This window comes from Saccopteryx leptura, chromosome 2 (assembly GCF_036850995.1).
Source record: "Saccopteryx leptura isolate mSacLep1 chromosome 2, mSacLep1_pri_phased_curated, whole genome shotgun sequence".
Classification (NCBI taxonomy): domain Eukaryota; kingdom Metazoa; phylum Chordata; class Mammalia; order Chiroptera; family Emballonuridae; genus Saccopteryx; species Saccopteryx leptura.
The window spans coordinates 35887326-35914034 of NC_089504.1; the positions used below are offsets into that span (position 1 = coordinate 35887326).

Here is a 26709-nt window from a genome sequence, read left to right on the forward strand (position 1 = left end):
AAGGGGCACCTCTTTCATTGGTGGTCAGTGAGAGGAGCACATTGACCATCTCATTAGCCAAAAGGAGGCCCATAGTTCCCATTGAAATACTGGTCAGTTTGTTGATTTAAATTTACTTGTTCTTTATTTTAAATATTGTATTTGTTCCCTTTTTTTTTTTTTTTTACTTTAAAATAAGATATGTGCAGTGTGCATAGGGATTTGTTCCTAGTTTTTTTTTTATAGTCCGGCCCTCCAACGGTCTGAGGGACAGTAAACTGGCCCCCTGTGTAAAAAGTTTGGGGACCCCTGATCTACAGTGATAATAGTGAAATCTAATGAACACAATAAACTAAGGGACAAAATAGAAACAGGCATGGACACAGGGAACAGGTGGGCAACTCTCGGAAGGGGGAAGAGCAGACCAGTTGAAAGAAGGTGAAGGGATTAGCCAAAAACATATACACATAACACATAGATACAGACAGCCGGGTGGCAATAGCCATTGGAAAAGAGGGGTAGAGATAGGGGGAGGAAGGCAAAGGAAGGAAGAATGGGGCAAAAGAGACCTAGTTGGGAGGTGGCGGACATTGATGCGGGATGTAGATGGTGTTAAACTGAGTTGTATACTTGTAAATGAATAGCTTGGCGAACCACATTGATCTAATACATTTTTAAAAATAAAAAAAGACAAGTTATTAAATAAATAGCTTGGAAGAAGAGTCCGTCTTTGCTAAGATTGCGGTCGCCCCCTTCCGGCAACTCTCTTGAGCGCCTCTAGGTCAAGACCAGGATTGTCCTTCGCAGGCTTCGGTTGCCGCGCGCACAACTGCCAGACGGGAACCGGAAATAGGGTTAATCCTACTTCCGGGCGCGAGGCTGCCGCTGAGAAGAGGGCAGTGCGGCAGGTGGAACACGGTGGGACAGTGCCGCGATGTTCCGTATTGAGGGCCTCGCGCCAAAGCTGGACCCGGAGGAAATGAAACGGAAGATGCGCGAGGATGTGATCTCCTCCATACGGAACTTCCTCATCTATGTGGCCCTGCTGCGAGTCAGTGAGTGTCTTTTCAGGCTGGAGCCGTGAGACCAGCAGGGAGCTCGCGACACCGCCCACCCAGCGCTGGTCCTAAGGGCCTTCGGGGCCCTTGAGCTGAGCTGAGCTGAGCGGTCACAGGGAGTAGAGACAGACACGTTGAGGACAGCGGGCGCATGCGCGGCGTAGAGGCTGCGGATCAGAGTCGGGGCTACTGAATCGCACGCGGTGACCGGGACTGCGTGGTTAAAGCGTCCAGCCTCATCCTGCCTTAAGAAATTGGAATCAGAGCCTCAATGGTTATAACCCAGAGCAACTCCCTGGTCTTGCAGACAGAAATTGAGACCGACAGTAGAGCAATGGCAGGCTCAAGGTCATTCAGCAATTAAGTCATTGAATGATCGTGACCTGGAATCCAGACCGCTTAACTCAATGCCGGGATTCCTTATTTCAGTTCTGACCGTGGTAATGCAAAAAGTTGTTTATTTGTACAGTGGATAAAGTAAAAATTACTTTTTGGGGGAAAGAGTGAGAAGAACAGGACCTGAACCTATATGATTTAATGATATTACCTGAGAGTTTATTTGATTTTACATTTGGTGGAGCATTATTTGCATTACCTGGTCTTGTCTGTAGCCCTTTGAGGGAGGAGGGGCCTAAGATTCTGTGTATCTCCTTTGTTAATGTGAACTCGACTTTCAGGGGGGACTTATGCAAGATAAAAGAGTTGCAAGCACACCGAATATTAGAGCTGGAGATGATGTCGCTGGCTTTAAATATGAATTTCAGAAGTGACTTGCCCTGGTCTCATTCTCAGTTCAGTATTCTTTTCATTGCTCCTTGTTGTATATTGCTGGCAGGTCTGAATGGAGAGGCAAAGACGATTCAAGTAAATGAAGACCATACCAAGGTCATGCCGTGGAAGCTCCTGTTGGGGCTAGACCAGAGCTCAGAGCCCTTTCACTGGTATTACTCTGCTTCTCCAGGAGAGGGAGCCCAGGGTGAACAGAAACTCCCAAATCATCCTGCTTCTTCAGCTTTTTCAAACTTCAAGCTTATCTCCTCCACTTTACCATTTCTTGTTGACTTAGCTGCCAGTAAAATACACTGCTCACAAAAATTAGGGGATATTTTATCGCCTCATATTCACTTTGGAATATCCCTTAATTTTTGTAAGCAGTATAGTTGCTTCTCAGTGACCTTTGTATTTTATATGAGTCAGTTTCTTAAAAAATGGAGAATACTTTTCTGTATTATCCTTTTTACCCCAGTGTTCCATACAATTTTATTTTCTCCCTTCAACCATAATAATATGATATCCAAATTTTGTCTTAATTGGAGGGTCTGTAAACACAGGCTTGTCCAGCCCACTTATAGGCAGAGCAAATGTTGCCCTTTTTTTTCTTTAAAAAAACATCAATTCGAGAGAGAGGGGAAAGAAAGAGAAAGGAGGGAGGAGCAGGAATCATCAACTCGTGGTAGTTGCCTCCCATATGTGCCTTGATGGGACAAGCCTGGGGCTTCAAACCAGTGATCTCGGCGTTCCAGGTTGCCGCTCTGTCCACTGCAGGTTAGGCTGCTGCTTCTTGAAACGGTCCCACCATGGACCCTCTGGTCCTTCAACCCTTGTTGCCCCCTTGCCTGGCTTTATCTTCACTATTCTGTGTGGCCACTTCATTGAATCTCATTCAAGACTTTTAACTGTCTCACGGGTTCTGTGATTTGTCCGTGTTTTTCGCACAGAATGTCTGACCTCTCCTGCATTGCCAGAGGTTCCACCTTTGGGACCCTGAGACTTCTGGTCAGAGCTGTCACTCCCAGATGCAGCTCCCCCCACCCTGTTCTCCGTGGTTGCCCTGGCGCTCTACCTTTCCCCCCTTTTCCAGACCACTTTTTCCTTTGGGCAGCATCTATGGAACTTGATTTTGAACTCTTTGTGTTAACACTTTTTAAGTCGAGATATAATTCACGTATAGTATTACACAATAACCCATTTTAAAGTGTACAGTTCAGTGGTTTCTTAGTGAAGTCAGAGTTGTGAAGCCATCACCACAATCTATTTTAGAACATTTCCTTCTTTTTAAAAGAAACTCCATGCTCCTTAGCTGTCATTCCCTATATGCCCCCTTCCCCAGCCTTTGGCAACCACTACTCTACAGTGTGTGACCTTTAGTGTCTGCTACTTCACACTGCATAGTGTTTTCAAGGTTCATCCATATTGTAGGATGTATTGTTATTTCCTCCCATGTATTGTTATTTTCTTCCTATTTGTTGCCAAATAATATTCCACTGTATGGACATAACACATTTGTTAATCCATTCTTTTGATGGATTTTTTTTCTTTTGATATTGGTAGAAAAGGCTGGACAGGCTGCTGACTTTGTCCATTTCTGACAGATCTCAGTATCTTCAGTTTAATATTAACAAAATGTTTTATTAATTTAGTATAAGTATTGAGAAGAGATTCTGGTAACATTTTTCATCCCAGCTCTTTTTTCCCTCAATTTTTAAAGTTATGATAAAATGAACATAAAATAAATTTTATTATCTTTTTTCTTTTTCTTTTTCTGAAGTGAGAAGCAGGTAGTCAGACAGACTCCTGCATGCACCTGACCAGGATCCACCCAGCATGCCCACCAGGGGGCAATGCTCTGCCCATCTCGGGTGTTGCTCCGCTGCCATTCTAGTGCCTGAGGCAGAGGCCATGGAGCCGTCCTCAGCACCAGGGCCAACTTTGCTCTAGTAGAGGCTTGGCTGCGGGAAGGGAAGAGAAGAGAAGAGAGAGAAAGTATAAGAGGAAGGGTGGAGAAGCAAATGGGCGCCTCTCCTGTGTGCCCTGGCCGGGAATTGAACCAGGACTTCCACACGCTGGGCCGCTGGTCTACTGCTGAGCTAGCCGGCTAGGGCTAATTAACTGTTTTTTAATATACAGTGTATTGGTGTTAAATACATTTCATAATGTTCACCCAGTAGCAGTATCCATCTCCAGAACTCTTTAAGTACCTCTCTTACAAGTGGAATCATACAGTATTTGTCTTTTCGTAACTGGCTTATTTCACAGAGCACAATATCCTAAGGTTTATCCATGTTGTAGCATATGTCAGAATTTCCTTTGTTTTTAAGGTTGAATGACATTCCATTGTATAGCATATTTTACTTAGCCATTCATCCATCTTTGGACACTTGGATTGCTTCTACATTTTTAGCTACAGTGAGTAATGCTGCTGTGTTCATCGACATACAAATATCTTTGTAATTTTTTGAGTGACCACAGACGTTCCAATTTCTCCACATCCTTGCCACCAGTTTTTTTGTTTGTTTGGTTTTTGGTAGTAAGCCATCTTATAGGTATGAGGTGATATCTCGTTGTAGTTTTAATTTGCATTGCCCTGATGATTAGTGATGTTGAGCATCTTTCCATGTGCTTGTTTTGGCCATAGCACTTTTATACAAAACAATAATATCACTTCTTTAGATCCTTATGACACTTACTAGTTTCCTAGACATTTCTACCTGCATCATCCTAATAGGCTTTATATAATTGAGGTAGAGCTATACCATATGTGACCTGGAGAGCATAGGTGGTATATAGCTAATCAGTGGGGGAATCAAAATGTGTGACTGGCTTTTCTGGTTCCCTAGTTAATTATTTTGTCCCCACCCTCTGCCTTTTTTCAAATGCATTTTTTTTTTTTTTTTTTTTTTTTTTCATTTTTCTGAAGCTGGAAACGGGGAGAGACAGTCAGACAGACTCCCGCATTCGCCTGACCGGGATCCACCCGGCACGCCCACCAGGGGGCGATGCTCTGCCCATCCTGGGCGTCGCCATATTGCGACCAGAGCCACTCTAGCGCCTGGGGCAGAAGCCACAGAGCCATCCCCAGCGCCCGGGCCATCTTTGCTCCAATGGAGCCTTGGCTGCGGGAGGGGAAGAGAGAGACAGAGAGGAAAGTGCGGCGGAGGGGTGGAGAAGCAAATGGGCGCTTCTCCTGTGTGCCCTGGCCAGGAATCGAACCCGGGTCCTCCGCACGCTAGGCCGACGCTCTACCGCTGAGCCAACCGGCCAGGGCTTCAAATGCATTTTTAACGTTAAAAATGCCAATTTGTTTCTTCTAGAATTTTGTGCCTTTGACAATTAACTCATAAGGATAAAGGATTATCATTTGAAAAGATGTTTGGATTTAATCTTTTTTTTTTTTTAATTAATTTATTTACTTTCTGAAGTTGGAAACGGGGAGGCAGTCAGACAGACTCCCGCATGCGCCCGACCGGGATCCACCCGGCACGCCCACCAGGGGGCGATGCTCTGCCATCTGGGGCGTTGCTCTGTTGCAACCAGAGCCATTCTAGCGCCTGAGGCAGAGGCCACAGAGCCATCCTCAGCGCCCAGGGCCAACTTTGCTCCAATGGAGCCTTGGCTGCAGGAGGGGAAGAGAGAGACAGAGAGGAAGGAGAGGGGGAGGGGTGGAGAAGCAGATGGGCGTTTCTCCTGTGTGCCCTGGCTGGGAATTGAACCCGGGACTCCTGCACACCAGGCCGATGCTCTACCACTGAGCCAACTGGCCAGGGCCTGGATTTAATCTTCATAACCCAAAGAGGTAGAACTACTTGGAGAAAAGATTTCATACAGTGTGTGAATGAATTTTTTAATAATCATAGCTGCATGACAATGGGCTGCCTTTGAAAGACAGTGATGCCTGACCTGTGGTGGTGCAGTGGATCAAGAGTCGACCTGGAACACTGAGATTGCCGGTTCAAAATCCTGGGCTTGCCTGGTCAAGGCACATATTGATGCTTCCTGCTCTCTCTCTCTTCTCTAAAATGAATAATAATAAAAAAAAGATAGTGAATCACTTTTGCTGGGTTATGCAGGCAGAGGTTTGGCCATCACTTAGAGTTGTTTTAAAAAATGTATAAGGTTTATCCCCAGTCTTACAATTTCATAATGTCACTGTGGGCTAATGAAAATGAATTCTCGGTTTGTTTATTTTTCTTTCAGCTCCTTTTATCCTAAAGAAATTGGACAGCATATAAAGATTGGACATCACATGGGAACACATGATATGAAGAACTTGGTTCCAGTTTCTCCTCTGCAAATGAACAGGCCCAGAAGGATGTAGGATACTCTTTGATTGAATGGACATAAAACTTCTACTTGTTCAGAACAAGTTTGGTTGTGGTAACTGACCTTCATAGCTAAAACAGAAAACTATTTGGGAAGTATGAAAGACATTTTGGGGTCATAGTACACCCTTATGCCTGTGATTTCAGCCTCCATGAATGTTGATATAATTGTAAATAATGTCAAATTCAATTTTCTAGCAAGTATTAATTCTATAAGGGACTATGTCTGCACTGGCCCCGTCTTGTCAGTCATTTCTGTTGACCTTTTTACTTCTGTCTGGAGTATATTTGTCGAAGAGCTCCTTATGATTAGTAGTTATGTTTTATGGAAGCCAGCACACAACCACAAGAACATTCAAGCACAGGACCATTAGTCTGTATTTTTAATAAATGTACCAATTAAGAAAAATTGGGATTTTCTTTCTTAACATGCTTTTTGCTGCACATCAATCATTGGTAAAATTATATATTATGATTATTACAACTCATGAAATGGAGCTCCTCTTGTTTTGAACTGGAGAATTTGCTAATCTTGAAATGACATTGTTTTATTGTTAAGCAACCTTTGTGAAAGGCATTGTTACTGCTTGATGCTGAAAATATGTAATACCACCAAAGGAAAAAATAGTACCTTTTTATTCAGCTAGTTCTCCACGTTTGTTGGGGGAGTGGAGAGTCTTAATCTTCTTCCCAGAGGCAGTACAACTACGTTCACCTCTTTTTAGCTAATTATATTGGTATCTACCTCATAGCTCTAAATAACATAATTGTATTATTACTCAAATGGTTTTTCTGTTTTAGACATTGCCTGCTGACTTCTCCGTCTGCAAGAATTTAGGAATCTTTCCTCCATTACTCGCACGTTTCTCATTTCTCACATTTCTTCTTCCTTCCAATGTACTTATTAGTGTGATTTTCATTAGATTAATTTCATTAGAATTCCGGGTGCTGTTCCATTGTTTTTGTTTCCTGTACATCTTTTTATTTTTCCTAGGCTTAGATTTTTATGACTTTACCACTAAATCAACTAAACTTTTTTTTTTTTTTTTTTTTTTGTATTTTTCTGAAGTTGGAAACGGGGAGGCAGTCAGACTCCCACATGCGCCCAACCGGGATCCACCCAGCATGCCCACCAGGGGGCGATGCTTTACTGCAATCAGAGCCATTCTAGCGCCTGAGGCAGAGGCCACAGAGCCATCCTCAGCGCCCGGGCAAACTTTGCTCCAATGGAGCTTTGGCTGCGGGAGGGGAAGAGAGAGACAGAGGGGAAGGAGAGGGGGAGGGGTGGAGAAGCAGATGGGCGCTTCTCCTGTGTGCTCTGGCCGGGAATCGAACCCGGGACTCCCGCACGCCAGGCCGACGCTCTACCACTGAGCTAACCGGCCAGGGCCTCAACTAAACTTCTTGTCATTTGACTATAAATTGTTCACAGTCTTGCTTCATTAGATACGCAGTTTCATCGTGCTGAATAACTTTTTCTTGGAGCTTCCTGACCTACCCCAGTCTAGGCTCACAGCCTTCTGTGCCCGATTATGACTTCTGCGATCTCTCTTCACCCTCACCCTGGGAATTCCTTTTCCTCTTCTGTGTTGGATCTCTTGTTTTCTATATCTTATGTTCAGGGGGCATTTGTTCGCTGAATCTTTGTACTGAGTACAGTACCCCTGCCCATAGTTTGGCAAGGAGAGCCTGCTTAGTGATGTAGAGTTGCACGGTCACTGGCTTGAGCCCAAAGGTCAGTGGCTTGAACCCAGGGTCACTGCTTGAACAAGGGGTCACTGGCTCAGTTGGACTCCCTCCCTACCCCCGTCAAGGCACATATGAGAAGCAATCGGTGAACAACTAAGGTGCCGCAACTACGAGTTGATGCTTCTCATCTTTCTAAAAAAGTGAAAAATCTTTGCTGTCATTCAGTAGAATTTCAGGAGACAATAGACACATGTGCTCAATCCATCATTTTTACCAGGCAATGTATATTTTTTAACCCTGTGATGCTGTTGCTTGTTGGTAATTTATATCCATTCCTGCCTTAAAGAGGTGCAGTAAGTATATGGTCATAAACTCTGGCTCTAAAGGCAGACTGGATTTTGAGTCCTGGCTTCAACACGTATGAGTTGGATGACTTGTAGCAACTGAACCTTTAAATCATTTTCTTCACATGTAAAACGAGCATAAATAAAAATATCTATATTTCAAGGTGTTATAAGGAGATAATGCAAGTAGAGCAGTGAGCACCGTACCTGACATTTGGTAAATGCTAGTTATTCCTGGTTAGTCTGGTACACGGTGCTTAGAAGTGATTTTTGCTGCATTCACTGCACTCGCTCATGTTCCCACATGCTGTGAGATAGCATGCTTATCTTACTGTATGCAGACTTCAAACTACTGAACACTTAAATTCCTAAAATAGCCTTAACCCATCGATGTTAATGCCATTTTACAGATGGGGAGTTGAGACTTTAGTTTTAGTGGCTAATAAATAGTAGTTGGCAAGGCTTTTGAGGGCTTTTAATATTTCTTTATTGTACCCTATCCTAAGTGCCTTTCTCCAGTACTAGTAATTTACCCCCCCCAGGTGCCATAATCTATTCACCCAACCACGTAGTCTCTCTGCTCACCTCCCTCAGGTCTCAGCTTCGATTCCAGTAACTATCATCGTAATCATTCTTGCACGTACACCATCAACTCTCTTCCTCTCTCTAGCTTCATTGTACTTCCCTAGCAAAACCCAGCCTCGGTTAAATCCAGCTCTGCCTGCCCTGTGCAGTTGAAAGTGGATAAAAACAAACATGCTGACAGAATCCACTTGGAAAATGGTGACTCTTAACTTCAGCTGGGTCCTCTTGGACCCCACTACATTTCCAGACGTTTCATACCTTCTCTTGCCTCAGAATTCCAATCTCTCATCTTTAAGCTTAGCTGGTGATGTTGCTTCATATTTCCCTAAGAACATAGAACTATCCACACACCAGCATGTGTACCCTCCCTCCTGTTAGAAATGTCTTATTTATCCCAGGTGCACTCAATCCCTCCGCCCCATTCACTACTCAAGGGTCCTGCTCCTGAAATTCTCAGTCAGATTTTCTTTATTGGGTCATTTTCAATAGCGTACAACAGGTTGTGATTTCTTCTCTTAAGAAAGAACTTTGTTTAAAAGCCCTGGGGGAGTTGCTGAGATTTTGTGCAGGGGGTGTTGGCAGGATTATTTGGGTGGAAAACACTTAAGAGAGTAAGTGAAAGGTTTTTGGCTGGAGAGGTTGAACTGTCATACAGCTGCAACTAAAGTGACCAACCAACCACTCCAGGGCTGTCCCAGGTTTGGCCCTGCAACTCCTGCGTTCTAGGAAACCTCCATCCTGGGCAAACCGGGATGGCGGGTCACCCTAGTTGCAACAGCAGCTTTAGGCAGTCCCACGGGTATCTGATGGTGGGGTGGCCTTTCAGAGAAATCCTGCATCAAGGCACTGACTGGTCACTGGGTGTGGGCTGCTGGGGGTTGGTGTAGAACTTCACCGGAGGCAGCTTCCTTAAGCTGCGGGCAGTCCCTAGGAGGGATGCAACAGTGTCGGAATCGTGCTACTAGGACATCATTTTTAAATATTAAAGGTGCTTAGCCTTGAGAAGACCTCTAGTAAGAGTCTGAGAGCTGTTTTTAATAATAACTAAAAGGGTTATTGTGTCAAAGAAAGAATAATTGTCCCAGAAGGCAGATAGGATAAGTGTTTGGAAAGGTAAGGAAGGTTGCTAGAGCTCACAACTACTGTGACCAAGGCGGACTGGGTTGGGGAAGGGGGTCTTCACCGGAGAAAGTTTCACAGCAGAATCTGAAGGTGGCTACTCCTAGTAAGAGGTTGCCACTAGGAAGACTACTTGAATGTAAGTTCTATCTCACATTTTTCTGTCCCACATAATATCTACAAAGAAGGCCGAATGAACCTGAGTTGAAAGTGAAAAAATACTGACTTTCCAGATACTGTCATTTAGGCTTTGGAAAAGGATTCCTAATTTACTTGGTAGAGGTATTGACTTTCTCAAACATCTTTAAGAGGCTTACTTACAATCAATCTAGCAGGGGATTCAGACATACAATTTCATCACTAATTCATTATATTATGTAAACCGCCAGGAGAGTGGAGTACAGTTAACAGAACATGCCATAGGGCAGCTCTATCTTATTGGGCTGGGAGGAAGCAGGGAGGGCTCCCTGTGAAAGTCATAAAGCAAGATTTGGGTGATTTAAGAATTTGCCTGATAGGCCCAGGCGCTGGGGATGGCTCCTTGGCCTCTGCCCCAGGCGCTAGAGTGGCTCTGGTCACGGCAGAGCATCGCCCCCTGGTGGGCAGAGCGTCGCCCCTGGTGGGCATGCCGGGTGGATCCCGGTCGGGCACATGCGGGAGTCTGGCTGTCTCTCCCTGTTTCCAGCTTCAGAAAGATACAAGAAAAAAAAAAAAAAAGAAGAATTTGCCTGATAAAAAAGTGAGGAGCCTTTGAAAAAGTGTTAAAGCAGATGTGTTTAAGGAATAAAGAAGGGCAGTGTGACTGGAGTATGTTGAGCATAGTAGAGAAAACCTTCAGTTCTTCCAGAAACTCCTGTTGTCTTCTGAAACGAGTCTTAAGAGATCCCATTGTGACATCTGCTGGCTAGTGTATATACTGCAATTCCAAATTTCATTACACAAAAACGCCCTGCACTAACATTTTTTTTTAAAGGCTAAGATGATAAACTGGAAATAAAGCACCAGGTCTTTTCCATACTCTTTATGTGTCCATCACACAGGGGACTGTGAACAGTTGTTACTTACATGCTATTTGTATGCACTCAATGTCACAGATACAGACCTGTGGTGTCCTTTGCCTACTTTTATACAAGTTCACAAAAGATTAGATAGAAATCACATCTATAAAAATTGATCAGATTTGTTACTGAGATATAGAAACATTACAAAATCAGTTTATGTTTTAAATAAAACCTGCTTAATATCTGATGAAATATTTTCAGTTATGAAATGCTCTTCAATTGTTCCTTCATAAATAAAACAAAGCTGGCTTCAGTCCAATAAGCATTCTTCTAATGTTAAAAATATGTTTTAAACATGTCTGATGATTTTTCTTCCTCTGTCACATTAGTACTTTTATTTTCCACTTATGTAAATTTAATAATACATAAACAGCAATCCAGACAATGATACTGCTGCATTTGAAACAATGTTCCATTGGCAACTGTCTCAGGCAGTTGCTTAAAATATTCATTAGCCAGCTGACATTAAAAGGCCACTTTGGGACTGACCTACGGTGGCACAGTTGACCTGAAATGATGAGGTTGCAGGTTCAAATTGCCAGGTTTGCCCCATCAAGGCACATAGAGAAGCAACTACTATGAGTTGAAGCTTCCTGCTCCTCCCACCTCTAAAATCAATCAATACCTGTGGTGGCACAGTGGAACACTGAGGTCACCAGTTTGAAACCCTGGGCTTGCCTGATCAAGGCACATATGGGAGTTGATGCTTCCTGCTCCTTTCCTCTCTCTCCTCTCTTTCTAAAAATGAATAAATAAAACCTAAAAACAAATAGGTTTTAAAAAAAGTATAAATTTGGTGAACAAAGGGTGATTAAGAAATACATATAATGTGAAAATGTGGGTTGTTGGAAAGTAGAGATCTATATGTTAGGAAGAAGCACCAGAATTAGTGGTTCCAACTCCAGTTACACCTTCAGCTCTGCTATTATGTGAGTGTGTGTCAGATTTTTCTACTTGTAAACTCCAAAATCCAGCTTTGGTAGACTCAAGGAGAAAAGTGATTTATTAAAAGAATTATAAGTAGTTTAGCATCACCAGGAGGCCTAGAGAGACTAGGCAACTGGAACGTCAACCTTTATCACATGTTCACTCCACACAACCTGGTGCAGTGAGGATGGCATCTCTGCTGAGGATTAGATGTCACCATTTCTTACCAAAGCCACAGGCACAGAACCCTGGACTATCATGGCAGCCAGTGTTGCTCTAAGGACTTCATCTTGCTGTATTTGCCATGGACATCAAAATATTATTCCATGATTCTACTTTGCTGTGTCTCTGGCTTCCAGTTCAAAGTCCAGGGAATGTTTAATCTGTAGTGTCACATGAAGCAGACAAAATGCCTGGATTTCAGCTTCTGTAGTGAAAGTCATGCTTTGATTCCCAACAAGCTTATAAGATGGGGAATTTCCATGTAGGGAGGAGAAGTCTATTTGGGGGGGGGTAAGTATTAGCTCATTTTATTTGTAGTAAAATCAGACAGGAAAAATATGCTAACATATCTTTTTTTTTTTTAAGCATTGTTTCCCTTTTTATTTTTTTATTTTTTATTCTTTTTATTTATTTATACATTTTAGAGAGGAGAGAGAGAGACAGAGAGAGAGAGGAGAGAGAGACAGGGGGGAGGAGCTGGAAGCATCAACTCCCATATGTGCCTTGACCAGGCAAGCGCAGGGTTTCGAACCGGTGACCTCAGCATTTCCAGGTCGACGCTTTATTCACTGCGCCACCACAGGTCAGGCCGCATTGTTTCCCTTTTTAAAAATTTATTGGGATAACATTGTTCGCCAAACCATACAGGTTTCAAGAAGTCTATTATGTTGACCCTGGACAAATCACTTTGAGTCTCACTTTTCTATAAAGCAAAGTAAATAAAGTTCACATAGCTGTAGAGAATTATGTATGTTTGCTCATTTGTTTCTCAATAAATACCAACTGCGTGCCAGGATGCAAAGACGAGCGAGTTGGCCCTTGTTTAATGGAGGGGAAAAATCCACAGCAAGTGGGAGGGTAGAAGCATGAACAGCAGAGGTGAGGGCAGAAAGAGAGGGCTCAACTGCAGTTTGCAAATGATATTTTTATATCCAACTACTTACATATAAAATCCCATTTTCCATTTGGCAAGTGATGGTTGTACCACTAATAAGAAAGACAGCATGGCCCTGGCCAGATAGCTCAGTTGGTTAGCATCATCCTGACATGTAAAGGTTGCTGGTTAGATCCCGTCAGAACACCTATAGGAACAGGTCGATGTTCTGTCTCTTTCTCTAAAATCAATAAATTTTTAAAAGCATGCTCTTATAGAAACGTGCTGTTGCACTCCTTTAAAAGGCTTAGCTATTTTATAGACATACCAAAACGATAAATTGGCTGGCAAAAATCCAGAAATTCAGGCTTTTGATTGATTATTGACAGATAGTCAATAATCTAGACTGCCAGTTCCACACGGTGGGGTATTTTTTAAAGGATTAAATATCATTGCTTTGCCAGTCATCAGTAAAAAGGTAAATCATCAAACTCATTGTAGTATAAACCATAACCTGTTTTGATCTGACCAACCTGTCAGATCTTCCTACTATATCTGGCTACTGTGTGTACAGCCTTGTGTCTTTGTTTAAAATAAACTGTTGGCTTTGGGCTTAGGATGGTCCTTCCCCCAATTTACAAAAGAGAACAGCTGCATGGTAACCAGCAGCACTCAAGATAGTAATATATGGACTACATTTTCATAGAATACACTTCTGTAGAACCAGAGACTGACAGGTCAATGGGACCACAGGTGTCAGCTATTACAAACCTCGGTCTGGTGCAATAATTTCTTGTTCACAGCAATCTTAAGTTAGATTTCTGAGGCTGACATTCTCTCCTAAAATCTAGAAGTCTATATCCAATTGCCTTCTTCAACGCTTCATTTGAATGACACACGGGCATCTTAAATTTAGCAAGGGCAAAAGTGAGTTCTTAATCTCCCTCTACCTCCTAAAACGTTCGTTCCCCTACAATAGTTAACCATTTCAGTGAACAGCACACCCTTGGGCCCAGTGAGTAGATTAAGCTAGAAGTCTGTGAATCCCCCAAATATCCCATATCAAGCCAAATTTGACTACCTCAAAAAATTTTCTCTAATCCATTTCTTTCCATCTTCACCACTGTAACTCCAGTCCGAGTCTTAACCAATCTCTCTGCCTCCTCTTAGCTTTGTTTGTTCTACAAAATAGTTTGTTCTACAAAATGGCATACTTTAAAAAAAAAAAAAAAGGATATCAAATCACCAACATTCTCCACCTATTCAATGGCTTCCTTTCATATAAAAATTTAAAATCCTTATCATGGCCTGCTAAATGCTGCATGATCTAGCTCCTAACTACCTCGCTAACTTCACTTATACTGTTCTCTCCTTAACCCAATACGTTTCTGACAAACTAGATATTTTCCATTTAACCAAAAACAGTCTTCTTTCTTCTGCCCTGCCCTACCCCACCGGAGTCTTCGAGTCTTCGCACTGGCTTTCCTCTCCTCTCTTCCATCTGGTTAAATCCTTACCTTTCTGTGAGAGGTTCCTGACCACCTTGTTCCCTAATTTTAAATCAGGGTTCCTTCAGTGCACTTACCATAATTTAAAATACATATTTAAATGGTATCTGATTAATGACTACCTTCTCCACTTGAGAATTAACTTCAAGAGGACAAGAATTAGTTCAGCTTTGTTCACGGTTGCGCTCATAATAACAACAGCAGCAGCAATAACTACCATTTACTACGTGGCAGGCACTGTGCTAATCGCTGTACCTATAATACTTTTATCTATACTCCCAGTGTATTGTGTGCTTCATAGCCAGTGGTCAGTCGAATGAATGAACCCAGCCCCTAAGAGCACGCCTACAAGTTGCTTACCACCAGCTGAAACAATCCAGCTATAAACAACTCCGGTGATTGGAAGAATGTTCTTTATCCTGGCCCCAGAAGCCTCCCTGCAATTTCCGCCCACCGATTCTATTTCTGCCCCGTCTGGGGCCGCACACTACCAGCCTTGATCGTCCTCCTACAAGCTCGATTTCGGAGGATCTGAAGCCCCAAGCGTGCTCCTCCAGTCTCCGTCGTCCCTCCCAGACCCTCTGGGTTGCTTTTCCGCCGCGGTGGTCTAGGAACTGGACCCCGCCGCTGGTTCGCTGCTCCCGGCATCCCCCGCCTCGCGCGTCACGTGGCGGCGCCCGCCCCGCACCGGCATCTGTCCGCCCCCGGGCGGGGCTCGCGGCGAGTCCGCCAGCCCCGCTCCTCCGCGCTCCACTGCGGCTCCGGTGCCCGCAGCCGGGACTGCGTGGGCGAGTGCCCTCGGGAGCTCCCGACCAGGTAAGAGGCGGTCGGCCCGCGGAAGCTGCGGGAGAACTTACTCTATCCGCATCCTCGGGATGCCCCTGCCCGGAACAGGGGGTGGCCCGGAGGAGGGGCTCGGGAGCCTGGGGCTGCTCCGGGAAACCTGAGCGCTTCCCAAGGCTCCCGGCCCGGGGCGGCCGCCGGGTCCCGACGGAGGGTGAGCATCTGGCCCTGAAGTGGGCGGCGGGGGTGCCCGCAGGCCGCACGCGGCGCGGCGCTCTTGCACTCTGCGGACACCTGGATGCTCAGCCGTGCGGAAGAAGAGTTGTGCCTTGATTTCCCCTCGTGTAAAACGACCGCGCGGGGAAGGTAAATCTCCGCGGTTGCCTTCAGCCCTGAGGTTTTGCGAGTGTGTAAGTGCAGTCGAAGGGGAAGAAACAGTCTTGGGATGGGAAGAGCCATCACCTAGGAAAGCAGGAGCGAGTGTCTGGCCCAGCCACCTTATTAATTGTCTTCTGTCTTTTGTGCAAATCGCAAGCATCTTTGAGACTCGGTTTCTCCATTTTTAAAGTAAAGGTGATGACACCTGCTCGGCCTCCCTCATAGGACTACAGTGAAGAACAAAAAGCCATTGAAGAGCCAGAAATCTCTGGAGGCAGATCTGGGTTCTAGTTCTATTCTGCCGCTTCCTAGCTGTGGCCTTGAACCATGTAGAACTCTCATTTGTTAAAAGCAGATAATAATAGTACTTAGCTCATGAAGTTGCTGTGAGGATTAAGTTTAAAAGGTTTAGCACAGTATCAGGCACAGAAGTGCTCAAAAAGAGTGCTATGAATATAAGTATTATTAAATTAGTAATTTCACGTGAGGGGTGTTTAGAACAATCTCAGTTTCTGTATATTTAGTCCTTAAGGGAGTACTGTTTTGGTTTCCTAAGAAAGGGTCCAAGTGAAACCCTTTCCCCCTTTCTCTTTCTGGGTCCCTTTGGTTCTCTTTACAGTTGGCATGTGAACCTGTTGTTCCTATCAAAGGAGTCAGGCAGGATGAGAACATTAATGTACTCAAGCAGATGGGTATCAGATTCCCTCTGAGGGGGAAAAAAGTGCCAGGCCTGTGCTACCACCAAAAAAAGCACCGTACAGTGATTGCCTGTCAGAGCTGGAAGATGCCTGGGAAACCATCTAGTCAAACTGTCAACTTTTGCAAATGAAGAGGCTGAACCCAGAAAGAAAATGGGACTTGGATTTTCTCAGGACCTGAAAGAATATAGACACAGCATGGTGGAAAGAACATACACTGTTTACCAGACACTGTGCTTTCCCTGAATTCGAACCTAATTTTTCATTTAATCAACAAGTATTTTTGGAGCACCTACTATGTGTGCTTGTATACCTAGTAGGAGCTGGAGAAGAAATATAGATGTATTATATATACAAAATATATATGTGTGTGTGTATGATATGTATATGTGTGTGTCTCTGTGTGTATATGTATGTATGTGTGTGTGTGTATATATATAATATATATATATATATCTCCATTCCTCTGCTGGTTCTCAGTACATTTTATAACAACATGTTTCAGCTCCCCGTGAGCTTGCCTCATAGCAGCTGGCCTCAAGGGACAGAAGCACACAGAGAGGCCTGAATTGTTTCAGAATCAGTCCCAGCAGTCCCAGAGCCCTTGTTGAAGCCAGGTGAGCTTTTAAATTTAGACACTGAAGAAAATGCTGCTTTATCAGGGCTTTTAGGAAAGGATTTTCTTCTGACTTGGAGCAGTTGGATTTCTTAGTCTTTCTGGTTTCAGGTCTTCAATTGTTTTTACATTTCTGAAAAGAACCACCCTCACCATAATGCCTTCATTCTGGTTTCCATGGTTATCTGATGAATTATACTTTTATGATAGCACAAGTAGCTGTTAAGTAATAACTCGGTCAAGCAGTCCTCAGTCCACTGTGGGTTTCAGTTTTCTGGTGGTGGGTTGTTTTTTTTCAGTGGTAGTCAAACTTCTCCTTCCCGGCCTTCTTCCTTCTTTCCTTTAACAAACATGCATGGGTGTCAGGGCCAAGAAGAGTGGGACTAAGTAGAAATAAAGATGAAAACATATGTTGATGCTGGCTTATGGATCTCGGAGTCTGTGAGGGAAATGTAAGGGGCAGACCGTTGGAGCTCTGAGAGGTGTAGACAGGGAACCAGCCAGGGCTCTCAGAGGTCGAAAGGATTTCACATCCTGAGATACTTTTCAAGGAAGATGAAAAAGAAACAAGTTCCTTTTACTTGTCTCAGCTGCCTAGTAATAATAGATGAAAGAACAAGGAGCATTTGTTCTTTCACTTTGTCTTTTTTTTTTTTTTTTTTTTTTTCATTTTTCTGAAGCTGGAAACGGGGAGAGACAGTCAGACAGACTCCCGCATGCGCCCGGCCGGGATCCACCCGGCACGCCCACCATGGGGCGACGCTCTGCCCACCAGGGGGCGATGCTCTGCCCATCCTGGGCGTCGCCATGTTGCGACCAGAGCCACTCTAGCGCCTGAGGCAGAGGCCACAGAGCCATCCCCAGCGCCCGGGCCATCTTTGCTCCAATGGAGCCTTGGCTGCGGGAGGGGAAGAGAGAGACAGAGAGGAAAGCCCGGCGGAGGGGTGGAGAAGCAAATGGGCGCTTCTCCTGTGTGCCTTGGCCGGGAATCGAGCCCTGATCCTCTGCACACTAGGCCGACGCTCTACTGCTGAGCCAACCGGCCAGGGCTCACTTTGTCTTAATGAATGAATCTTAAGTCATCTTTCACAGGCTTTGTTTGAAATTCCTGCTTATTTCTCTCATTACCCTCTTCCTGTTGTTAGCAGTGTATTAGTTTCCTGCTTAAACATATGATATTCTTTCCATAAAGGTAGATAGACAGACATATGATTCATATTTTGTGTATTTCATTTTAAATGTTTAACCTGTGTGTCTCATTTCACCAGTTGTGTTCTAATGCAGTCATATATTTCTTTATTTTTACAAGTAATCTCCCAAATACTTTAATGCCCTTATTAGTAATTCCAGTGTCTCCTACTTCCAAGCACCCTGGGGGCTTAAACAGTACAAAGAAGTCAGTCTTACTTTCATTCTCTAGAGGAGTGAGAACTGTAGAGTTTGAACAATCCAACCACACTGTTATTTCTGACACAGGTATATGGTATCAGTCTTGAAGAGCTGTCCTTAGTGGTCCAAGGATGTGTGGTCACCGCTGCTCAATGCCCTTGCTGGACCAGGTTCCTACAAGCTTGATCCCACGCTCAGATTCCAAGGTTAGAGCTTTTTCAGTCTAGCTCATGTGCTTAGCCATTCTCCCCAGAGCACTGCACTCTGGGCTGTGTGATGAGCCTGTCACCAAGCTGGGTTCTCCCAGGCTCCTGGTGAGTTCTCTTTGGAGGCATACATGGACTTTTCCTGCTAGCAGTCTTGCTCAGGTTCATCCCATTTTGAAACTTTTTTTGGTTGGATGCTCAATCCCTTTTCTTCTTAACCATAATCCAAGATATTTATTGGCAAGTTGATTCTACTTCCCCCAGATTCTGCCTACAAAAGATTCTCAGGAATGACAGCCTTCAACAAGATAACTTCCCTAGGACTTGGGGTGCCTACTCACCTTACTTTTCAAATGTAAGAGGGGTCCTCTGATGACTCTTGGCAAAGCATGAATCTGTTTCCAGGAGGCTGTTTCTCCACCTAGACTCCTAAGAGAAGTAGGCATTATTGAAAATTTACTTGGCATGTACCCTGTTAGATATTTGGGGGACAAGGTTTTAACTTAAAAATAAAGGATTTTCACTCTTCCTTCCTGTCTGTCTGTCCCTCTCTCTGACTCTCTCTCTCTCTGTCAAAAAAAAAGGGGGATTTTCAGTTCCTTTAACTTTTCTAAGAGTCAAACAATAATCAGTATGTTTATTTCATTGTCTTTGTTTTTACACTTTTAAAATGTGAGATATAACAAAAATGCCTGCAAGGAAAAAACCCACAAATGTACAGTTTAACAATTCTAAGGGAAATAAGCATGTAATCACTGCCCATGTCAAGAAATAGAACATTGCCAATATTCAGTAACCCCCCATTCCAAGAAGAAACAACTATCCTGACCTTTGTGATAATTATTTTTTGCTTTTCTTTGTAGTTTTGTCACCTATATTTACATCCCTAAACAATATAGTTTATTTTCACTAGTTTTTAAACTTCATACATATAGAATCATTGTGTGTGCCTTTTGTGTTTGCTGCTTTTGCTCAGCTTGTTTGTGAGGTCCATCAGTGTGATGACTGCACTTAGTTTTATTGCCCACAGTGTTGCATGATACGAATATGTCACAATGTATTTATTCATCCTGTAGTTGATGGGCACCCGTGTTGCTGATAGTTTTTGACTGCCAAGAACAGTGCAGCCAACAACATCCTTAGACATTTTCTCTTGTGAATGTGAACAAGTTTCTCCAGGTTATTATGTCAAAGTGGAATTGCTTTGCCAGATAATGCCAGTTTCCTGACTGTACCAGTTTACTTTCTGGCCAGTGGTATATGAGAATTCCAGCTGCTTCACTTCCTTGCAACTAGTTGGTATTGCCAACTAGTTTAAATTTTTTAACCATTCTCATTGTATAATGATATCTCTTGTGGTTTGAATTTTGGAGTTTTGATATATTTTGGTTAGTGGTCCCTAGTCAGTTGCATGTTTTAGAAGTATCCTTTCCTACCTGTGACTCTCTTCTCACCCTGTTAAATGGTGGTATGTTAGATCTTATTCTGTAGAAGCAGCACCTGAAATGGGTGTTCTTCTGTAAGTGGTTCACTGGGAGAAGTGCTCAGGAAAATGAGAATGCAGGAAGCAGGGTGGATAGAGAAGGGAGAGGGGTATAACCAGACTAGGTATTAGCAGCTGAAACTTCTTTCTGGGGCATGGATGTGCTCGCCAGGAAAGAGGAGCCAGGTGAGATACCAATAGTGTCCTCTGCAGTCCATTTGAATTCATTCCCTTTTTATCTCAAGTTTGCTCATCCAGATACAACTTCTCTAGGATTCTGGTTGGTCACAATTTCTGGGAAAACTTATAAGAGGAGGGTTAGTGGGACAAACTACAGTTTTTGCTGCTGCTTCAGATCTAACTAATACCCACTGGCTTCATCTTCTGCCACCCATTTTAAATCCCCTTTTGTCCCTTGAATGTTTGCAAGGACTCAGTGATGAAGCCACCTGGATCTGGAAGTTTTTTTTACATTTTTGTTTCATTGCAGATTCAATGCTCTTAATGGTTCTAGGGTAGTTAAAATTTGTCTTCTTAGTTTTAGTAAATAATATTTTTCTAGGGATTTGTCCCTTCTAGGGCTTCAAATTTATTTATATAAATTTGTTTATATTTTCTTATTATTCACTTAATGTCCAAAACATCTGTAAAAGTAACCCCCATTTCACTGTAATTCATTTTTTATTCTTTCTCCCTTTTTCCTTCATCAGTTGCAGTAGAGCTTCTAGTCAAAGAATCAACTTTTGTTCTCGTTGATGCTCTCCATCATATTAATTTTGTTTCATTCAGTTCTGTCTTTCCTTTATTTTTTTCATTCTACTTTTCTTGGGTATAGTTTATTTTTGTTTTTTCTGATTTTTTAAAAAAATGTTACTACTATTTAATTTAATTTTTTTATTTATTCATTTTTAGAGAGATGAGGGAGAGAGAGTGAGAGAAGTGGAGGGAGGAACAGGAAGCATCAACTCCCATATGTGCCTTGACCAGGCAAGCCCAGGGATTCAAACCGGTGACCTCAGCATTCCAGGTCTATGCTTTATCCACTGATCCACTGTGCCACCCACCACAGGTCAGGCTGTTTTTCCTAAATTTTTTAAATAGCTCCCTAGTTCATTAATTTTGATGCTTTTTTTTTTTTTTTTTTTGTATTTTTCTGAAGCTGGAAACGGGGAGAGACAGTCAGACAGACTTCCGCATGCGCCTGACCGGGATCCACCCGGCACGCCCACCAGGGGCGACGCTCTGCCCACCAGGGGGCGATGCTCTGCCCCTCCGGGGCGTAGCTCTGCCGTGACCAGAGCCACTCTAGTGCCTGGGGCAGAGGCCAAGGAGCCATCCCCAGCGCCTGGGCCATCTTTGCTCCAATGGAGCCTTGGCTGCGGGAGGGGAAGAGAGAGACAGAGAGGAAGGAGGGGAGGGGGATGGAGAAGCAAATGGGCGCTTCTCCTATGTGCCCTGGCCGGGAATCGAACCCGGGTCCCCCGCACGCCAGGCCAACACTCTACCGCTGAGCCAACCGGCCAGGGCCTATTTTTATTTTTTTCATTTAAGGCCACACACTTTTCTCCAAATACTGGTTAGTGGGAGCGCACAAGTTTTGATATGTGGTCTTTTAGTCATTTATTTCTAAATATTTTCTAATTTCCATTGTGATTTCTCCTTTGACTCATAGGTTTCTTAGAAATGTGTTTTTTAATGAGTATTTTCTTGTTATATTTTATTAATTTATTGTGTTCAATGAGCTTGCTTTGTGTAATTTTAATCCTCTAAAACTTACTGAAATTTCTGTTTGGGCTCTGTTTATGGCCAGTTTCTATAAATGACTACATATGCTTGAAAGTGTTATATATTCTATAACTAGAATTCAGTGTTCTGTGTAATGATTAAGTTTATTAAAGATATTCAAATCTTCTTTATCCTTAGTGATTTTTCTTACTATAGAGAGAAATGTGTTAAAATATCCAAGTATGACTATGAATTTGTCTATTTCACCTTTTAATTTTTTGCTTTGTATCTTTGAACCCTCTTATCAAGTGCATAGTAATATAAAGCTGTTTACTCTTTCCTGGTGAATTAACCTATTTATCATTCTGAAGCTGCCCTTTATCCCTAGTAAAATAACTTTTTTGCCTTAAACTCTTTTTATCTAATACAGTTACACCATCTTTTTGTTTTGTTAATCTATGCAAGGTATGTCTTTTCCCACCCCTTCAGTTTCATCTTTTCTGTATCTATATTTTAGATACAGAAACAGCATCGGCCCTGGCCCGTTGGCTCAGCGGTAGAGCGTCGGCCTGGCATGCGGGAGACCCGGGTTCGATTCCCGGCCAGGGCACATAGGAGAAGCGCCCATTTGCTTCTCCACCCCCACCCCCTCCTTCCTCTCTGTCTCTCTCTTCCCCTCCCGCAGCCAAGGCTCCATTGGAGCAAAGATGGCCCGGGCGCTGGGGATGGCTCCTTGGCCTCTGCCCCAGGCGCTAGAGTGGCTCTGGTTGCGGCAGAGCGACGCCCCCGGAGGGGCAGAGCATCGCCCCCTGGTGGGCAGAGCATCGCCCCTGGTGGGCGTGCCGGGTGGATCCCGGTCGGGAGCATGCGGGAGTCTGTCTGACTGTCTCTCCCCGTTTCCAGCTTCAGAAAAATACAAAAAAAAAAAAAAAAAGAAAGAAACAGCATCTAGCCTGACCTGTGGTGGCGCAGTGGATCAAGCATCGACCTGGAATGCTGAGGTTGCCAGTTTAAAACCCTGGGCTTGCCCGGTCAAGGCATATATGGGAGTTAATGCTTTCTGCTCCTCCCTCCATTTTCTCTCTCTCTCTCTCTCTCTCTCTCTCTCCTCTACAAAAAGGAATAAAAATAATTTTTAAATAAAAGAAAGACCATCTAATTGGATTTTTTTTTTTTTTTTTTTTGTATTTTTCTGAATTGAGAAGCAGGGAGGTAGAGAGATAGACTCCCGCATGCACCCAACTGAACTGGGATCCACCCGGCATGCCCTCTAAGGGGTGTTGCTCTGTTGCAACGGAAACCATTCTAGTGCCTGAGGCAGAGGCCATGGAGTCATCCTCAACACCCAGGCCAGCTTTGCTCCAATGGAGCCTTGCTGCAGGAGGGGAAGAGAGAGAGAGGAAGAAGAGGGGGAAGGGTGGAGAAGCAGATTGGTGCCTCTCCTGTGTGGCCTGGCCAGGAATCAAACCTGAGACATCCACACACCAGCCGACACTCTACCACTGAGCCAATTGGCCAGGGCCAGATTTTGTATCTTTATAGCCTGTTTTTGTTACCTGAAATATTTAGTTCCTGTTTAGTTAATATGGCCACTGACATATTTAAGTATAAGTGTCTTTATATTTTATGTTCCCCATGTATTTATCTTCCCAGTTCTTCATTTCATTTTAGCTCTTTCTTACCTTCTTTTGGGTTACTTTTTTTTAAGGGTAATATAACTTTGTTTTAGATTTTATTTATTCATTTTGAGAGAGAGAGAGAGAAGAGAGGAGGAGCAGGAAGCATCAACTCCCATATGTGCCTTGACCAGGCAAACCCAGGGTTTCTAACTGGCAACCTCAGCGTTCCAGGTCAATGTTTTATCCACCGTGCCACCACAGTTTATGCCTTTTGGGTTATTTTATTTATTTATTTTTTTGTATTTTTCTGAAGTTGGAAACGGGGAGGCAGACAGACTCCCGCATGCGCCCAACCAGGATCCACCCGGCATGCCCACCAGGGGGCAACGCTCTGCCCATCTGGGGCGTCGCTCTGTTGCATCCAGAGCCATTCTAGCGCCTGAGGCAGAGGCCACAGAGCCATCCTCAGCGCCCGGGCCAACTTTGCTCCAATGGAGCCTTGGCTGCGGAGGGGAAGAGAGAGACAGAGAGGAAGAAGAGGGGGAAGGGTGGAGAAGCAGATGGGCACTTCTCCTGTGTGCCCTGGCCAGGAATCGAACCCGGGACTCCTGCACGCCAGGCTGATGCTCTACCACTGAGCCAACCGGCCAGGGCCTTTTGGGTTATTTTTAATCATTCAGGTTTTTTTCCCCCTTCTACTAGTTTAGGTGTTATGCACTTTCTCTTCTTTAATGGTTACCCCTGAAATTTTAATTTAACTGAAGTTGACAAAATTAGAGGTGATAAGTATCCCTACTCTTCTTTTGTATTTTTTTTTTTCTGAAGCTGGAAACGGGGAGAGACAGTCAGACAGACTCCCGCATGCGCCCGACCGGGATCCACCCGGCACGCCCACCAGGGGCGATGCTCTGCCCACCAGGGGGCGATGCTCTGCCCCTCCGGGGCGGCGCTCTGCCGCAACCAGAGCCACTCTAGCGCCTGGGGCAGAGGCCAAGGAGCCATCCCCAGCGCCCGGGCCATCTTTGCTCCAATGGAGCCTTGGCTGCGGGAGGGGAAGAGAGAGACAGAGAGGAAGGAGGGGGTGGGGGAGGAGAAGCAAATGGGCACGTCTCCTATGTGCCAGGAATCGAACCCAGGTCCCCCGCATGCCAGGCCGACGCTCTACCGCTGAGCCAACCGGCCAGGGCTCCCTACTCTTCTTTTAGACAGCACAGGGACCTTAGACTGTTGGAACCCACTTATTCCTTTGTGGCAGACTGGTTGCAGTGCGCTGTAGCAGCTTTGATTAGGGTCATTTAAGGGCCTGCAGATGGAACAAATGTGATGAGGGAGTAAAAAGTCAGAGAGCAAAGAATTTACTTGAGAAAACTATGTCCATTTTTCAGGACTCTTTTGGTTGCAAGTGATGAGCTTAGACTCTCTTAACTTTGGAAAGAAAATCTGTTGGCTTATAAAACTACATAACTGATCTAGGGGCTCAAAAATATTTTTGAGGGTGTGTGTGTGTCTGTCTGTCTGTCTCCATCTCTCCCAAGGATCAACCTTGCTTGTCTAAATTTACTTCATTCCTCAGAGGAACTCTTCTGAGTTGTCCCCATCCTGGCATGGGGGCTGGGATGCTCTGTCGGCTACTTTGTGTCAAGTGTCCATCTTGTGTGCTGGGCCCCTGAGGCACTATGAATGACAGCTCCACCAGGACTGAATGGAATGGGAGCGGAGTTCCTCTAAAGAACCAGAAGAGGGAAGGTGTGCCAGACAGATGAAGGTTATAGCTACCACAGTCCGTTACACTGAGTAGTGACTGGACGAGTGATGCAAAGAAGAGGGTTAGAGAGGTTGCAGTTGGAATTACTGTAACTCAGTTAATTTGTACAAGAAAAAAAAAAAAGGAAACATCACATATTTATGAGCCCACTGAAAGAGAAGGAAGAATCTGGTCAAACAGTTCCATTGCCCACCAACCACTGGGCACTTCGGCATTGCTGACAGGACATGTTGGTGGTTCACAGTAGCAGAGGTGAGAGAGCTAGTGTACAGGTTCTCTGGCATGTGGAAGTGTATTCAACATGTCAGCTGTTGTGCTTGCTAGTCTCATAGCCCTTTTTAAGAGAAACTTCTATATCCACAACTCCTGTTCATGCAGAGAAAGCCCCACACAGTTTTGTTTTCTACCAGGAAATCTTGCTCTATCCTTACCCCCTAATAGCCAGAACTGACTGGACCAGAGATGCACATCAGACCCAAGAACAGCCAGTTACTAGGCTCATGAGGATCCTGTACAGGGGCTGTGAATTCAGTCCAGGTTAAGAACCTCAGCTGTGCTGCTTACTAACTAAATGAAAGACGGGAGTAACTGTTTATTCCTGGAATTGGGGCTAAGACTACTACTTCCTGGGTTGTTGTAAATGCTCATTGAGATGATATATAAAAAGTACCTGTGCCCTGGCCAGTTGGCTCAGTGGTAGAGCATCGGCCCAGTGTGTGGATGTCTCAGGTTCAATTCCTGGTCAGGGCACACAGGAGAAGCGCCCATCTGCTTCTCCACCCTTCCCCCTCTCCTTTCTCTGTCTCTCTCTTCCCCTCCCGCAGCCAAGGCTATATTGGAGCAAAGTTGACCCAGGCACTGAGGACAGCTTCATGGCCTCCACCTCAGGCACTAGAATGGCTCCCGTTGCAATAGAGCAATACCCCAGATGGGCAGAGCATCGTCCCCTAGTGGGCTTGCCGGGTGGATCCCAGTGGGGCGCATGCAGGAGTCTGTCTCTCTGCCTCCCCACTTCTCACTTTAGAAAAATTTTAAAAAAAAGTACCTGGTATTTAGCAAGCCCACATCACACCTTTCCCTGCCCCCTCAAGGTCACCTGCTAATTAGTATTATATCAGGACTGAAATCCAGGTCTCGGGATTCCCAACCCAGTGCGCTCTCATCCTTGGTGACCCACAGTGCACTGAAGGAGGGAGAGACCGAGGGGGCCCTGACGGCTCCCAGCCACTCTCAGAAAGCACCATATGTGCATCAGAACACAGTGTTCTGGTATATATCATCAAATTTCAAAGCTGAAAATAAAAAACAGCTGGTGAGTCGTCTGGCTGAAGAGAGCTGAGGTCTGAAGAAATGATGAAAAGCCCAGCTGAGATATTTGTCATCTTCAAAGTTTTGAGTTTTGTCTCATTTCTAATACTGTGTGTAGGTGTGTGTATACAGGGCTCTTTCATGGTTCACGATATTTTACTCTGTATTTTTAAATGAAAATCCACAAAACTTGAGGGAGATTTACTTTGATTTGAGGAAAGATTGAAAATCATTATTCCATTACAGTTGCTTAATTACCAGTAATACAGGGTAT

At 44.3% G+C, this 26709-nt stretch overlaps 2 protein-coding genes and 1 pseudogene across 3 annotated transcripts in view; 2 read left to right on the forward strand and 1 right to left on the reverse strand.

Annotated features, from left to right (window-relative positions):
- The first annotated feature begins 838 nt into the window (after positions 1-838).
- On the forward strand, positions 839-6545 carry TOMM5 (translocase of outer mitochondrial membrane 5). Its single transcript, XM_066367637.1, has 2 exons — positions 839-1034; positions 6012-6545. Exons 1-2 carry the CDS (start codon positions 914-916, stop codon positions 6044-6046), a joined length of 156 nt encoding a protein of 51 aa, XP_066223734.1. The 5' UTR covers positions 839-913; the 3' UTR covers positions 6047-6545.
- On the reverse strand, positions 2298-2922 carry LOC136392956 (peptidyl-prolyl cis-trans isomerase NIMA-interacting 4-like; annotated as a pseudogene).
- An 8635-nt stretch (positions 6546-15180) lies between the features above and the next one.
- FBXO10 (F-box protein 10) overlaps positions 15181-26709 on the forward strand; it is a 50889-nt gene continuing 39360 nt past the window's right edge. For both annotated transcript variants that reach the window (XM_066367638.1, XM_066367639.1), the window contains exon 1: positions 15181-15281. The gene's annotated coding sequence lies outside the window, so the exon portion shown is untranslated. The remainder of the gene's footprint in view (positions 15282-26709) is intronic.

Excerpts from the sequence above, each read along its gene's own strand:
- TOMM5 (XM_066367637.1), top strand. The coding sequence starts at position 914 with ATGTTCCGTATTGAGGGCCTCGCGCCAAAGCTGGACCCGGAGGAAATG. Across the intron at positions 1,035-6,011 it reads TGTGGCCCTGCTGCGAGTCA|CTCCTTTTATCCTAAAGAAA; the intron begins GTGAGTGTCTTT and ends TTTTTCTTTCAG.